Genomic DNA, 14,409 nt, shown 5'->3' with positions numbered 1-14,409 from the left:
GTAGTGGAGGACTCCGGAAAGTTCGACAGGGGGTTCTTTAATGTGCACCTAAACCTAAGTACAAGGGTGTTTTCGCGTTTCGCCCCACCGAAATGCGGCAGCCGTGTGTTAGCTGATGAACCCTGCATTTCGGTCCATTACGTAATCTCTCGTATTGCATTTATTCTGCTCTATCTGGTAAGAGGGACATTGAGACATTAGGATAAGCGTAAGTGGTGTTCTTTCTGCGAATCCTATCTGAGAAACCTGATCTAATGAACTTGCTACAGTTAGCGCCCGCTAGAAAAAAATCTTCAACGTCGAAACTCAGACGAGGAGCAGAAGAAAATATAAGGCAGTGAACCAGCCGTGTTCCTTTCACGGCCGATGCTGCTCAAAACTATGACAGGCAATTAGTAACTTGGCCGCGTTTCTACTGCAGTAAGGCATCGTTATTGCGGAGGTTTTACAAAAAAGCTTTACAGCATTTTGCCGCAACTCGTATAAAGTATTGGAGGGCGTGCACGAGCTATAAATGGCAGATTTCCTTCATGGCTAGGATTTGTGCACTCGAAACGCGAGAGACCCGTTAGAAATACGCATATCTTTACATTTACACGACGACGAGAATTATGCATGGTGCAGCAATAGGGGTCAATTTGTGGAATCTTTTCGAGGTTTAAATATATAAGGAGTTCTTTTTTGGATTTCAGGAATGTTTTTTGTAGAAATCAAGAGATTCACTTGGCGCTTTTAGTAGACGCCAAAGACAATATTTGTTCTATTCATGCAAAACACAAACGAGTATTGGTTGTTAGGAATTGCATATTCAAAGGCGCAGTAGCATTCCACAACTATAGCATTATATCATAGCTTAATTTCTCCGAACCGTTGTAGAGGATAGTCTAATTGTCATCAAGAGAAAAAAAAATGGAGCTGGGCAGAAAATGTAATGTGCCGGTGAGATAACCGTTGGGCCATTAGGGTTACAGAATGGATAGCAAGAGAAGGGAAACGCAGTCGTGGATTACATGAGGTTAGCTAGAATGCTGAAGTTAGGAAATTCACGGGCGCTAGTTGGAATCGGTTCGCGCAGTACATGGTAATTGGAGATCGCAGTGAGAGGCCTTCGTCCTGCAGCGTACACAAAACAGGCTGAGGATGATAATTTCTCCAGAGGAATGTAGACAATATTCACAATATTAGGTCGATTCTTGTTTCTGTTATTGAACCATTCGACGTGCAGTGCAGTAGCGCATGCATGGGACCGTGTGTTGCACGTCACTTGTGCCACACCTTTCCCTCCAACATTGAGCTTGACCTGGAGGTTGACATACGCACTGCAATTGCTTTATGCATATCGATAAGTTGACTATGTTGTGTTTGCTTTAAAACATGTGTGAAACTCATTAATAGCAGTGAAATAGCTGAAATTTTCTTAGCAGTCTTCAAAGGGTGGTGAGTGCCAAAACTTTTGCACATAAGCTGCCATACAATGACCGCTGACAGTTTCTAAACATTGACGCCTGAAGGCATGGTGGAGACTATCTTGTGTGACAGACACTGCACAACTCATTCCCACATGTTGGAATGCTAAAAAATAAGCATCTACATTTACTTGAAATCTACACCATATCTAGGAAATCAATTGCACAGGTACCTTAATTCAAGGAATGGATTCTGAGTATTTTTCATCTTGTCAAGCCGAAGCTTGTCATAATGTAGAGAAAAGTTCGAAAACCAGCAAGGTATTCCAACAATTAATACTTCACGCAGGACACGTATACCTGCGACATATTTCCGTCATTCATCGCATTATTGTCTGCAGGTACTGCACGGGTGTTGAGTGTCGCGTACCGCGTTGCCCCCTAATGCAACCTTAAATGTTCTCTTCTTTGAAATCGCCCGCTTAGATTGCCGTACCTAAACATTGTCGCGGTAGTAATACGTTTGCTATATGGTTTGCAGTGCCACAGAACGAAACATGGGAAACAGAAATTATACAAGCGCCAGACAGCTATACATTCGAGGATACCCTCCTGGGAGAACAGAAGCCCACGGCCCCATTCCAAAGAGTCACAGTTGGCACTCACTTCCAGCTCACAAGCAACCTGCAGCAGAAAGACGTTCCTCCTGGAACAATCTGGGACTTTAGAGCTGTGAGTGGGTACGTTGAGATCGACAGGACGCCTATCGTCTGTCTTACGTGGACTTGGCCAGGAGCGCACATGACACACGGCAAAGGTGCGTATCATCTGATGCACCCATCTGGAAGTTTAGAATAAGTCACGTCAGAATACTCAACAGGAGCATTACGCCTGGCAATAGGAGTGAGGAAAGACTTTGGTGGGCGTAATTAAAGTGGGGAACAGTCCATTCTAAGAAATCATCAACATCATCAGCCTGGTTACGCCCACTGCAGGGCAAACACCTCTCCCATACTTCTCCAACTACTCTGATCATGTGCTAATTGTGGCCATGTTGTCCCTGCAAACTTCTTGATCTCATCCGCCCACCTAGCTTTCTGCTACCCACTGCTACACTTCCCTTACCTTAAAGGCCAGTCCATAATTTAATGACCATCGGTTATATTTTCTCCTTAACACATGTCCTGCCCATTCCCATTTCTTTTTCTTGATTTACACAAAGATGTAAAAACCTCGCGCTTGTTCCATCATACAATCTGCTCTTTTTTTCCCTTAACGTTACACTCATTATTCTTTCCAAAGCTCGTTGCGCTGTCAAGTTAAGTAGAACGCTTATCGTAAGGCTCCAGGTTTGTGCCCTGTAGGTGAGTACTGGTAAGCCACAGCTGTTATACACTTTGCTCTTGAGGGATAATGGCAACCTGCTGTTCATGATCTGGGAATGCCTGCCAAACGCACTCCAGCGCATTCTTATTCTTCAGATTATTTCAGTCTCATGATCTGGATCCGGGGACCTGCCCTCTATAACCTCTAAACTGCCCTCTTTAGATGTATTTCGTTACCACGTGCGGGGCCTCGCTACCTATCGTAAATTGCTGTTCTCTTCCTATACTGTTGAATATTAGTTTTCTGCAGAATAATTTTTAGACCCACCGTTATGCTTCGCCTCTGCAGTCAGGGAGTATGTATTGCGATTGGTCCCGTGAGTTACTAAGCAAGGCGATATCATGAGCGAATCGCAACTTTCTAAGGTATTCTCTATTCACTCATATACCGAATTCTTCACAATACAAGTCTCTGCATACGTCCTGTAAACACACTGTGAATATCATTGGAGAGATCGTATCTTTCTGCCTGACCCCTTTCTTTATTGGGATCTTGTTGCGTTCTTTATGGAGGGCTACGATGGCTGTGGAGCCGCTATAGATATCTTTCAGTATATTTGCATACGGCTCGTCTACACCCTGATTCTGTAATGGCTCCATGAGTGCTGAGGTTTAGACAGAATCAAACACTTTCTCATAATCAATGCAAGCTATACATAGCGGTTGGCTATATTCCGCACCTTCCTCTATCACCTGATTCATAGTGTGAATATGGTCTATTATTGAGTATCCTTTACGAAATCCTGCCTGGTCTTTTGGTTGACAGAAGTCTAAGGTGTTCCTGATCCTATTTGCGATTTCATTAGTAAATACTTTGTAGGCAGCGGACACTAAGCTGATCGGTCTATTATTTTTCAAGTCTTTGGCGCTCCTTTCTTATGGCTTAGGATTATGTTGGCGTTCGTCCAAGATTACCGTCCGCTCGAGATCGCGCGTGATTGCGTGTACAAGGTGGCCTGTTTTTCTATAACAATCTGCCCACCATTCTTCAAGAAATCTGCTGTGACCTGATCTACCCCAGCTGTCTTTCCTCAATGCATAGGCCCAAGGCTTTCTTTCCTTCTTTCGACGTTACTTGTGTGATGTCGAATTCTTCTGGACTATTCTCTCTTCTATTATCATAGTGGGTGCCATTGATACTGTATATGTCTCCATAGAACTCCACAGCCACTTCAAATATTTCATCCATATTAGTAATGATATTGCCGGCTTTGTCTTTTAACGCATACATCTGATTCTTGCCTATTCCTTGAGTTTTCTTCACCGCTTTTTAGGCTTTCTACTATTCTCACAGCATGTTCAATTCTGTTTATAATATACATCCTTATGTCAACTGTCCTACGCTTCTTCATTAACTTGGAAAGTTCTGCCTGTTCTGTTCTTCCTGTTGGGTAACAGGCTTTCATATATTGGCGTTTCTTAATCAAATCTTTCGTCTCCTGCGTCTCCAGGCAGCTTTGGGGTGATGGGTATGGGTGGTTTCTGAGGAAGAGGCAGCTGTGCGTCATTGGCTGGGGGTATCCCAATCACCTCCCAGTACAGCCCACAGTCTCCATCTGTGAATGAGGCCGCGAGTGCAATCGGGATAGCAGGACACTGCCGTGTTGGCCATGGTGGAGGCGGTCAACAAAGTGTGTCCCCTGTAGCAGGAGGAGTGACATGGGCCATGCTGCCGCCTTGGCTAAGGTCGCAGCGACTTGAGAGCTGCGGGGAGCGACGAGGTAGAGCCTAATCGCGGCCCGATTCTGCAGCTTGATCTTCTTCAGACAGGCAGGTGGTAGTGCCACGACTGGGAAGGCGTACCGCAGGCATGAGGTGGCTACTGCCTAGTACAGCCGCAGAGCACACGTAGTGGTACAGCCCTGTCTTCGGCCAGGAAGCTGGGAGACTGCCTTGAGGACACGGAGGACATGGACATGCAGGTTCTTGACAGCAGGCAGCCAGGACAGCCAGTAATCAATGCGCAGCCCCAGGTACGTCACTGCAGTGCTCCAGGCTATAACTGGATGCCTTCCATGTGCAGCCGGACACCTGTGCGGCGGGCAGCTGCTCTTGAGTGGAGCAGCATGGCATGCCGAGATGGCAAGACAAATCTTTCTCAGGTTATAGCGGTGGTGTTGAAGGCTCTTTGCAGGGCTGAGTGCGCGCTTTGGTGCCTCTGTGGTGAACTTCGCACTCACAGGGCGATGTCCGTGTAGATGGAGGCATATATCCTTTATATATATATAAATATATCCTTTTATATATATCCTTTATATATCCTTTTATATATATATATATATCCTTTTATATATCAGCACCTTAAGAATCCATGGATCACGCGCGAAATAATCCATGCTAAACGGCGCGCAAATCGGCTTCGTAAGGCTAACAAGAATAACCCAAAACCATCTACAACCTTGAAGTTAAAATCTGCAGTTATGCATCTCAAGCAGAAACTAAAAGATTCGAACCAATATTACTACAGTGTTACTCTTGCTAACTTCCTAAAAGATAACCCACAAAGATTCTGGAAACATCTGCGCAGTACCGAGCAGACAACAACCAAACTAACTGAAGAAGAAAAAAGTGCAACGGCAAACAAATATAACAATTTCTTCAAATCAGTCTTCACGGAAGACAATGGTACACTCCCCCCTCTTCCACCATCCTGTACGTCAGTGCTTGATCGGTTAATAATAACGGATGCCGGCATCCACAATCTTCTCCTCAACATTGACCCTAAGAAATCAACCGGGCCTGACGAAATTCCAAACGAATTCCTAAAAAAATATGCTGAGTGGTGCAGTAGATATCTGGGACACATTTTTCGTAAATCACTAGCAACTTCTAATCTACCACATGACTGGAAAAAGGCTAAAATAATACCGATCCACAAGAAAGGAGACAAAAATAATGTTGCCAATTTCAGACCCATATCTCTCACCAGCACTTCATGCAAAATACTAGAACACATCATTCTAAAACACATGACAGTATTTCTAGAACGTGAAAACATCCTATCGCCTCACCAGCATGGTTTTCGATCTGGCTTATCAACCATCACTCAACTAACAGAGGTAGTTCATGACCTCGCTCTTAGTATTAATAATCGTTCTCAAATTGACATGATTTTACTTGACTTATCTAAAGCTTTTGATTGCGTGAGTCACACTAAACTAATTGCAAAAGTGGAGCGCGCCATCGGGAAAGGAGAAGTTTCTGCTTGGATAACAGCTTTTCTAACACACCGCTCACAATTTGTTATGTTTGACCACATGCCATCTGATGTCGTTCCTGTCACATCTGGAGTACCACAAGGCTCGGTACTCGGGCCGCTATTATTTCTAATCTTTATTAACGATATAACCGATAATATAGGGTGCAAAATCAAACTCTTCGCGGATGACTGCGTGATATATAAGGAAATTAACAGCCATAACGACCATCTCGATCTTTCTGATTCCCTTAACACGCTAGCCGAGTGGTGTTCCCAGTGGCAAATGTCTATTAACGTCAATAAATCAGTGGCAATGACAATAACAAGAAAAAAGCAACCCTCTCATTTCACCTATGTCGTTAATGGCACGCCTCTTTCCATGGTTGAGCAACAGAAATATTTAGGAATAACGCTGACATCAAACCTCAATTGGGAAACACACATAACTAATATTACAACTGCTGCACTACGAAAGCTATTTTATCTAAAAAGACGCCTAAAGATCGCTCCAACGAACATTAAGCTTCTGGCCTACAAAACATTTGTGAGACCTATTTTAGAATACGCTAACACAGTTTGGTTTCCTTACACAGCAACTAACATAGCTAAACTTGAAGCTGTACAAAGAAAAGCTGCAAGGTTCATTCATAGTAAATATCGTTCTACTGACTCACCTTCACGTCTCTTAGCTTCCTCAGGCCTCAACACATTATCGACGAGAGCGAAACAAGGTCGAATAAAATTTCTGTTTCAAATGGTGCACCATCAATATAAAATTGATATCACCCGGTACATTTCATATTCGCAATCTAGAATAACACGGCATCAACACGAACATACGCTAACTGAATATTCCTTTTCTAATGACGCATTCAGGTACTCATTTTTTCCTCGAGTAATCAGTGAATGGAATGAACTTAACTCATCATTAACAGCGACAAATTCTTTATCCCTGTTTGTTTCACAACTGGAGCTCATCACAAGAGATTATTAATGATTTCTCATGTTTGTTCCCTGTTCTCTTTATGCTAAACTAACAGTGCTTAGAAAAAAAATGTATACACTTCTTTGTTTCCAATACATCACGTTTTTTGCTTTGACTATGATATGCCCCGGTTGTTGTTCATTTTTGTTCTGCTTTGTTTAGTGTTCTGTTGTATAGCTTATCTACCTTATCCTTTGTATTTTGTTGAATATTGTTGCTTTTTCATTCTTTGTGTAACTCGCAATGTATTTATGTCGGGAAAAGAAAGTGTTCATGCTCGTCTGCTAGGCTCTCGGCTGAGAGCGGCAGTATTGTAAAATAAATAAATAAATAAATAAATAAATGGATTAGTGAGGCTAGATCGGCAGTGAGAGCTGAGCAGACAGGCCGCCATTGGAATCTGAACCTGGCAACGTTTAACGCTACAACGTTATCTAGTGAGGCGAGTCTAGCAGTGCTAATGGAGGAATTAGAGGGTAGTAAATGGGATATAATTGGGCTTGGTGAAGTTAGAAGGCCAAAAGAAGCATATACAGTGCTAAAACGCGGGCACGTCCTGTGCTACCGGGGCATAGCGGAGAGAAGAGAACTAGGAGTCGGATTCCTGATTAATAAGAATATAGCTGGTAAGATACAGGAATTCTATAGCATTAACGAGAGGGTGGCAGGTCTTGTTGTGAAACTTAATAACAGGCTCAAGATGAAGATCGTACAGGTCTACGCCCCTACATCCAGTCATGATGACCAGGAAGTCAAAAGCTACTATGAAGACGTGGAATCGGCGATGGGTAGAATGAAAACTAAATACACTACACCAATGGGCGACTTGAATGCCAAGGTAGGCAAGAAGCAGGCTGGAGACAAGGCAGTGGGGGAATATGGCATAGGCGCTAGGAATAGCTGGGGAGAGTTATTAGTACAGTTTGCGGAACATAATAATATGGGGATAATGAATACCTTCTTCCGCAAGCGGGATAGCCGAAAGTGGAGGTGGAGGAGCCGGAACAGCGAGACTAGATTGAAATAGACTTCATACTCTGCGCGAACCCTGGCGTCACACAATATGTGGACGTGCTCAGCAAGGTGCGCTGCAGTGACCACAGGATGGTAAGAACTCCAATTAGCCTAGACCTGAGGATGGAACGGAAGAAACTGGCACATAAGAAGCCGAATAATGAGTTAGCGGTAAGAGGGAAAATAGAGGAATTCCAGATCAAGCTACGGAACAGGTATTCGGCTTTACCTCAGGTAGAGGACCTTAGTGTTGAAGCAATGAACGACAATCTTGGGGCATCATTAAGGATTGTGCAATAGAAGTCGGTGGTAACTCCGCTATGCAGGATACCAGCAAATTATCGCAGGAGACGAAAGATCTGATCAAGAAACGCCAATGTATGAAAGCCTCTAACCATACAGCTAGAATAGAACTGTCAGAACTTTCGAAGTTAATCAACAAGCGTAAGACAGCTGACATAAGGAAGTATAATATGGATAGAATTGAACATGCTCTCAGGAACAGAGGAAGCCTAAAACCAGTGAAGAAGAAACTAGGAATTGGCAAGAATCAGATGTATGCGTTAAGAGACAAAGCCGGCAATATCATTACTAATATGGATGAGATAGTTCAAGTGACTGAGGAGTTCTATAGAGATTTATACAGTACCAGTGGCACCCACGACGATAATGGAAGAAAGAATAGTCTAGAGGAATTAGAAATCCCGAAGGTAACGCCGGAAGAAGTAAAGAAAGCCTTGGGAGATATGCAAAGAGGGAAGGCAGCTGGGGAGGATCAGGTAACAGCAGATTTGTTGAAGGATGGTGGACAGATTGTTCTAGAGGAACTGGCCACCCTGTATGCGCAATGCCTCATGACCTCGAGCGTACCGGAATCCTGGAAGAACGCAAACATAATCATAATCCATAAGAAAGGGGACGCCAAAGACTTGAAAAATTATAGACCGATCAGCTTACAGTCCGTTGCCTACAAACTATTTACTAAGGTAATCGCAAATAGAATCAGGAACACCTTAGACTTCTGTCAAGCAAAGGACCAGGCAGGATTCCGTAAAGGCTACTCAACAATAGACCATATTCACACTATCAATCAGGTTATAGAGAAATGTGCGGAATATAACCAACCCTTATATATAGCTTTCATTGATTACGAGAAAGCATTTGATTCTGTCGAAACATCAGCAGTCATGCAGGCATTACGGAATCAGGGTGTAGACGAGCCGTATGTAAAAATACTGAAAGATATCTATAGCGGATCCACAGCCACCGTAGTCCTCCATAAAAAAAGCAACAAAATCAAATTGCAACAACAAATTGCAAGCAACAAAAGCAACAAATTAGGAAGAAATGGGGATAAAAGTTAATGGAGAATACCTTAGTAACTTGCGATTCGCTGATGATATTGCCTTGCTTAGTAACTCAGGGGACCAACTGCAATGCATGCTCACTGACCTCGAGAGGCAAAGCAGAAGAGTGGGTCTAAAAATCAATCTGCAGAAAACTAAAGTAATGTTTAACAGTCTCGGAAGAGAACCGCAATTTACAATACGCAGCGAGGCACTGGAAGTCGTAAGGGAATACATCTACTTTGGGCAGGTAGTGATGGTGGATCCGGATCATGAGACGGAAATAATCAGAAGAATAAGACTGGGGTGGGGTGCGTTTGGCAGGCATTCTGAGATCATGAACAGCAGGTTGCCATTATCCCTCAAGAGAAAAGTGTATAATAGCTGTGTCTTACCAGTACTCACCTACGGGGCAGAAACCTGGAGGCTTACGAAAATGGTTCTACTCAAGTTGAGGCCGACGCAACGAGCTATGGAAAGAAGAATGATAGGTGTAACGTTAAGGAATAAGAAAAGAGCAGATTGGGTGAGGGATCAAACGCGAGTTAATGACATCTTAGTTGAAATCAAGAAAAAGAAATGGGCATGGGCAGGACATGTAATGAGGAGGGAAGATAACCGATGGTCATTAAGGGTTACGGACTGGATTCCAAGGGAAGGGAAGCGTAGCAGGGGGTGGCAGAAAGTTAGGTGGGCGGATGAGATTAAGAAGTTTGCAGGGACGACATGGCCACAATTAGTACATGACCGGGGTTGTTGGAGAAATATGGGAGAGGCCTTTGCCCTGCAGTGGGCGTGACCAGGCTGATGATGATGATGATGATGATGATGATGATGATGTTGCAAAGAAGCCTGCAAAAGAGACTTTCACACCGGACACATCTGGCAGCAAACAAATGGGAGGTTTTTCTTTATCACAGGAGCCAAGCCACCACTACGGGAACGCCGATCATTGCGAATGACTGACTAGTTCGGTCGCATGATTTCACGGCTGCAAATATCCGGTGAAAGCCACGTTACCGTGACAGCGACTATGTCAGGCTCGCGATCAGTTAACAGGTTTCCGAAAGATTTTATTGTGTTTAATAACCCATTTGCATTTACATTTATTATTGTTAGTTGTCTTATCGAGCTCTTCTCCGCGTCATTGGCAGGCCGCTTATTTTGCTTGATTCCGCTTCTTTTTTAAGGGGTACGTTTGTCATTGGTTTCGTCGTCCCAAACAAAGGCGCGACTGTTGATGTACAGTTTGCCGAACGCGAGGGAGACTTTGTCGGGTTTGACGCAATTTTCTTTGGCACTGTTGCACAGTTTCTTCCTAATGTCACGAATTTTAGGAGAAAAATCTTCCCCAATGGCAAATTTTAAGCCTTTAATTTAGGAATCTTTTTTTTCAATATTGCCGATTTGTAGTGAGAATTTAGAAGTTTAGTCATTACCGGCCTTGTCTTTTTCCCTTACGGACTGCCTAACCGATGTATGCGTTCTATAGTAACTGGGTCCAGCTCGAGGATATCTTGCACGATACCTCTGCTAACTGTCCGCTCAAGACTGTCACTCGTTTCTTCTTGCGATTCCGGTATGCCATAAACTATTAAATTAGCTCTACTGCTTCTGTTCTCAGGACATAGATTTTCTTCCATGGTTTCTATTACGCTACTCATGCGGGAAATGTCGCTGTGAGAAGATTGTACTTTATTTTCTAGAAAAGCTATGGTAACTAATTTGGTCCCTATATCTGCAAGACTTTCTCCCTTTATTTTTTTATATCGGCAGCAATTTTTTATACAGTTGCTTAACGCTGCCCTTTATACTTCAATGCCGGGGCTAGTTTCTAAGTCTCCTTATAACAGTAGCCACTTCTATAGAAATACAGGTATATGAAACACCCCGTGACATAGCTGCGGGCACGGCAGCACTACCCAAAAAGCGGTCGCTAGAGCGAAAGCATTTTCCAAACGGTCTTCTAACCTGCTCAATGAAGACGAGAGTATTAGTGCGCCACATGGTATTAGTGCCGCCGTGCCCACTGCCGATGTAATGCCCATGCGGGATATATATGCCACACTTCTGTGGAGGCGCTGGCACCGGCTGATGTGCTTAACTGTCGGCGCACGTTCCTTTGTCCGCATATCCAACGTCTTCTCAATATTTGTGGTGTCGGAAATAATTTCCGCAACGGTATTAGGTGGGTTGCGCATCAATCCGGTCAAAAGCTCTCGCTTTAAACACCACATCAAGAAGCGAAGTTTTATTCTTCCGGCATTTCTGGGTCGGTGTGTCAGAAGAGGCGAGTCATCTCTTCTGTAAGGATCGCGATGTTCTCGTTCGGCAGCAGCATGCGGGTTTCCAGTAAAGCTTGCGCTCGCTCTTTGCGCATGACGCTCGTGAACGTCTGCACAAAGCCGTTGCAGAACAGGTCTCATGTAGTCAGGGTCGATTCCCGGTTCTCATACCACGTCCTTGCCGCGCCTTCTAAGGTGAACTATACATGCCTAAGCTTGTCGTTGGAGTTCCAGTTCTTGAATGCAGCAACCCGTTCATATGTTTCCAGCTAGTTATCAATGTCTTCAAATGATGGTCCACGGAATTCCGGTGGCTACCTGGGCTGTTGAATTGGCGACGAACTTTCTGGTCGTCAAAGGCCGAAGTCCGTGCTCCGGGCCTAGTCCTTGCAGCCTGCGGCTACCTCGTTGCTTGTTGGCAACGTTGGTGCTTTCTTCCGCGTTCGGGCTTGGGCCGCGGCTTTATGGGGACGTCCGATATATGAAAGCAAAGCACCTTCACCATATGTCACGTAGTAGTAACGGTAAAGAAAACAGTAGCAACACTGCGAATCATGAAAGTACCTTGTGCTGGGCAAACCTGTGCCCACAATTGTGGGGAACACAGTCCGCAATCGTCGAAATCTGATCTCCCGGTCAAGCGCTTCGAATTTTATACACAAACCATCGAGCGTTACATAGTAATCGCTGGTCCTCGAGTGTGTTCAAGAAAGTTCTACGCCATTCGCGTCGCGCATACATTGAATCCGGTTGCATAAGGTTCAGCGACAAGAGAAAGCGGATAGAACCATCGATAACATTAGAGAAACTTCCGATATATGCAGGCGCGTCCCGCGCATAGCGATAAGATTTACGCGACGGTGAAAAGCGCTCGCCTAAAAAAGATGCACAAGTCCACGAATTAATATACATATTTAAATATATATATATATATATATATATATATATATATATATATATATATATATAAATATATATATATATATAATATACGTCGGTTACAGCTATGAAAAAATGTGAAAGCGGAGCGAGTATTTAATCTTTCGACGATCGAGTAAGCTAAGAGGTGTTAGCGGCTCTTTCTTGATATCAACTCCACGTCATTCTAGGTGACAGCTGTCTTCTGTACTTTCGATTACAGCTGCGGGAGTGGAGATCAGAGGTGGCACTGACGAAGACTACCTTCAATCGCACTTCGATAGCCATGAGGTGATGTCCGATGTCCGGAAAGGCAACCTTCAAGCCCTCCCCCCCGGTTCGCACCATGAAGTCACCATTGCTCTTCCCCGCAACTGGGTGACGTCGGCCCAAGGCGTCGACTACAAGCTGGAGGCGTACCTAGCGGCACGTGTTATTAACGCGGAAGGACTGAAGTCGAAGCTGTCTAGTACTGCTCTTGTACCATTTGAAATTTCAAATTTTACTGCCTTTTTGATAAAAGGAGGACCTGGCACCACCACGCGGACTAGTCAGCACCACACGAATCCTGTACCAGCAAGGACAGCTGCCGAAACGCCTTACGAAGACAAAGACGCAGCAACGACCACAACACCGGCCAAGGTAGAGCCAGGCGTTGATCCGGCAACAACAACCACAGCAGGTGTGGGGCATCCAAGCGAGAATGACAAGCCATCCGTCATCACTTGGATTCTGCTGGCACTAGTTGCTGGATTCGTCGTGTTCATCGCAGTTATACTGCTGTACAGGACGAGGGCGAGCACCACTACTGAGAATCAGGGCCTCTCCACAAACACGCAAACAGCGACAACTATGTGAAGTTCGAAAGTACAGACCATGTGTGCTTTGTTTTTAAGAGAACGTGAAACTGTGTGAAGCTAGAATACCGCATGGTATTTGTGACCAAAATAAACCACTGAGTACTTTTGACAATGCCACAAATTGTCTGAAACACTCGATAGCAGGGCTAGGCGATTCTTATACAATTTCCCCAACTGTTTCTTGAAAGACATGAGCTGTATCGTGGTTTATTCTCACTTATATTAAAAAAAACTACAGTAGTAATTTCTTTGTTTGCCTTCCCTGCAACACGTTCCAGATAATAATAGCGCTTAGGTTAAGGGTAGAAGGAACGGATCACTACGGCTGCTTTCACTTTGATGGCTTCGCTCAAAATGGTCACGTAGCCCACGCCAACGAATTAGTCGAGCTATCAGCGTGCGGAGCTCCCATTCAGCCTCCCTTCCACGATCTTGTGTCGAGCGCATATTAACTTAGATATGGCCATCCTACATTAGCAAATAATGCGTTGTTTGATTAGTCCCATTGGTCACTTCAGTATACATATTGCGAAAGCGGCTATATTGGTTGTGAGTAGAAACCGCAAGCCGCTTCATAGAAATCCAGTATTATCAAAACGGTGATATCCGCCGTTTGTACAAGCCACCAAATAGCCCGGCATCCTAGCCAAAAGTGCCTGCATCCTAGCCAGAAGATCCGCAGATTCCGCGTAAAGTTATTTTGCGTGTGTTGGGCTGTCCCAGACCGATCAACTATATTCGCGGACTCCAGATCGTGGCACGGCCAAACACAACAAAGACGTAAAGGGGAGAGCTGTCATGATTGATGCACTCATTCACTTTGTTATACTACTAAAACTCGGTTTTCTGGACGCAGCTTCATTGCCTACGATAGGGGAGGTATGCGGCTTGGTATGACCTTATTTACTAAGGGTCGGCTGACCCGCTGAAATAGGTTGAGTTTCGTAAAGTACAACGTACGTCCGTATGCAGCACACATTTTTACTTGCCCGCAGATCATAGTTAGAAATT

General features: G+C 44.3%; 1 protein-coding gene across 5 annotated transcripts in view; it reads left to right on the top strand.

Annotated features, from left to right (window-relative positions):
* LOC135907494 (calcium-activated chloride channel regulator 1-like) overlaps positions 1-13,509 on the top strand; it is a 158,352-nt gene extending 144,843 nt beyond the window's left edge. For all 5 annotated transcript variants that reach the window (XM_065439194.2, XM_070520899.1, XM_065439193.2 and 2 more), the window contains 2 exons: positions 1,948-2,223; positions 12,762-13,509. In XM_065439194.2, the coding sequence (XP_065295266.1) occupies positions 1,948-2,223; positions 12,762-13,396 (911 nt within the window). In that variant the 3' untranslated portion in view covers positions 13,397-13,509. The remainder of the gene's footprint in view (positions 1-1,947; positions 2,224-12,761) is intronic.
* The last annotated feature ends 900 nt before the right edge of the window (positions 13,510-14,409 follow it).

This window comes from Dermacentor albipictus, chromosome 6 (assembly GCF_038994185.2).
Source record: "Dermacentor albipictus isolate Rhodes 1998 colony chromosome 6, USDA_Dalb.pri_finalv2, whole genome shotgun sequence".
Classification (NCBI taxonomy): domain Eukaryota; kingdom Metazoa; phylum Arthropoda; class Arachnida; order Ixodida; family Ixodidae; genus Dermacentor; species Dermacentor albipictus.
This window is presented reverse-complemented; position numbering and strand designations above follow the sequence as displayed.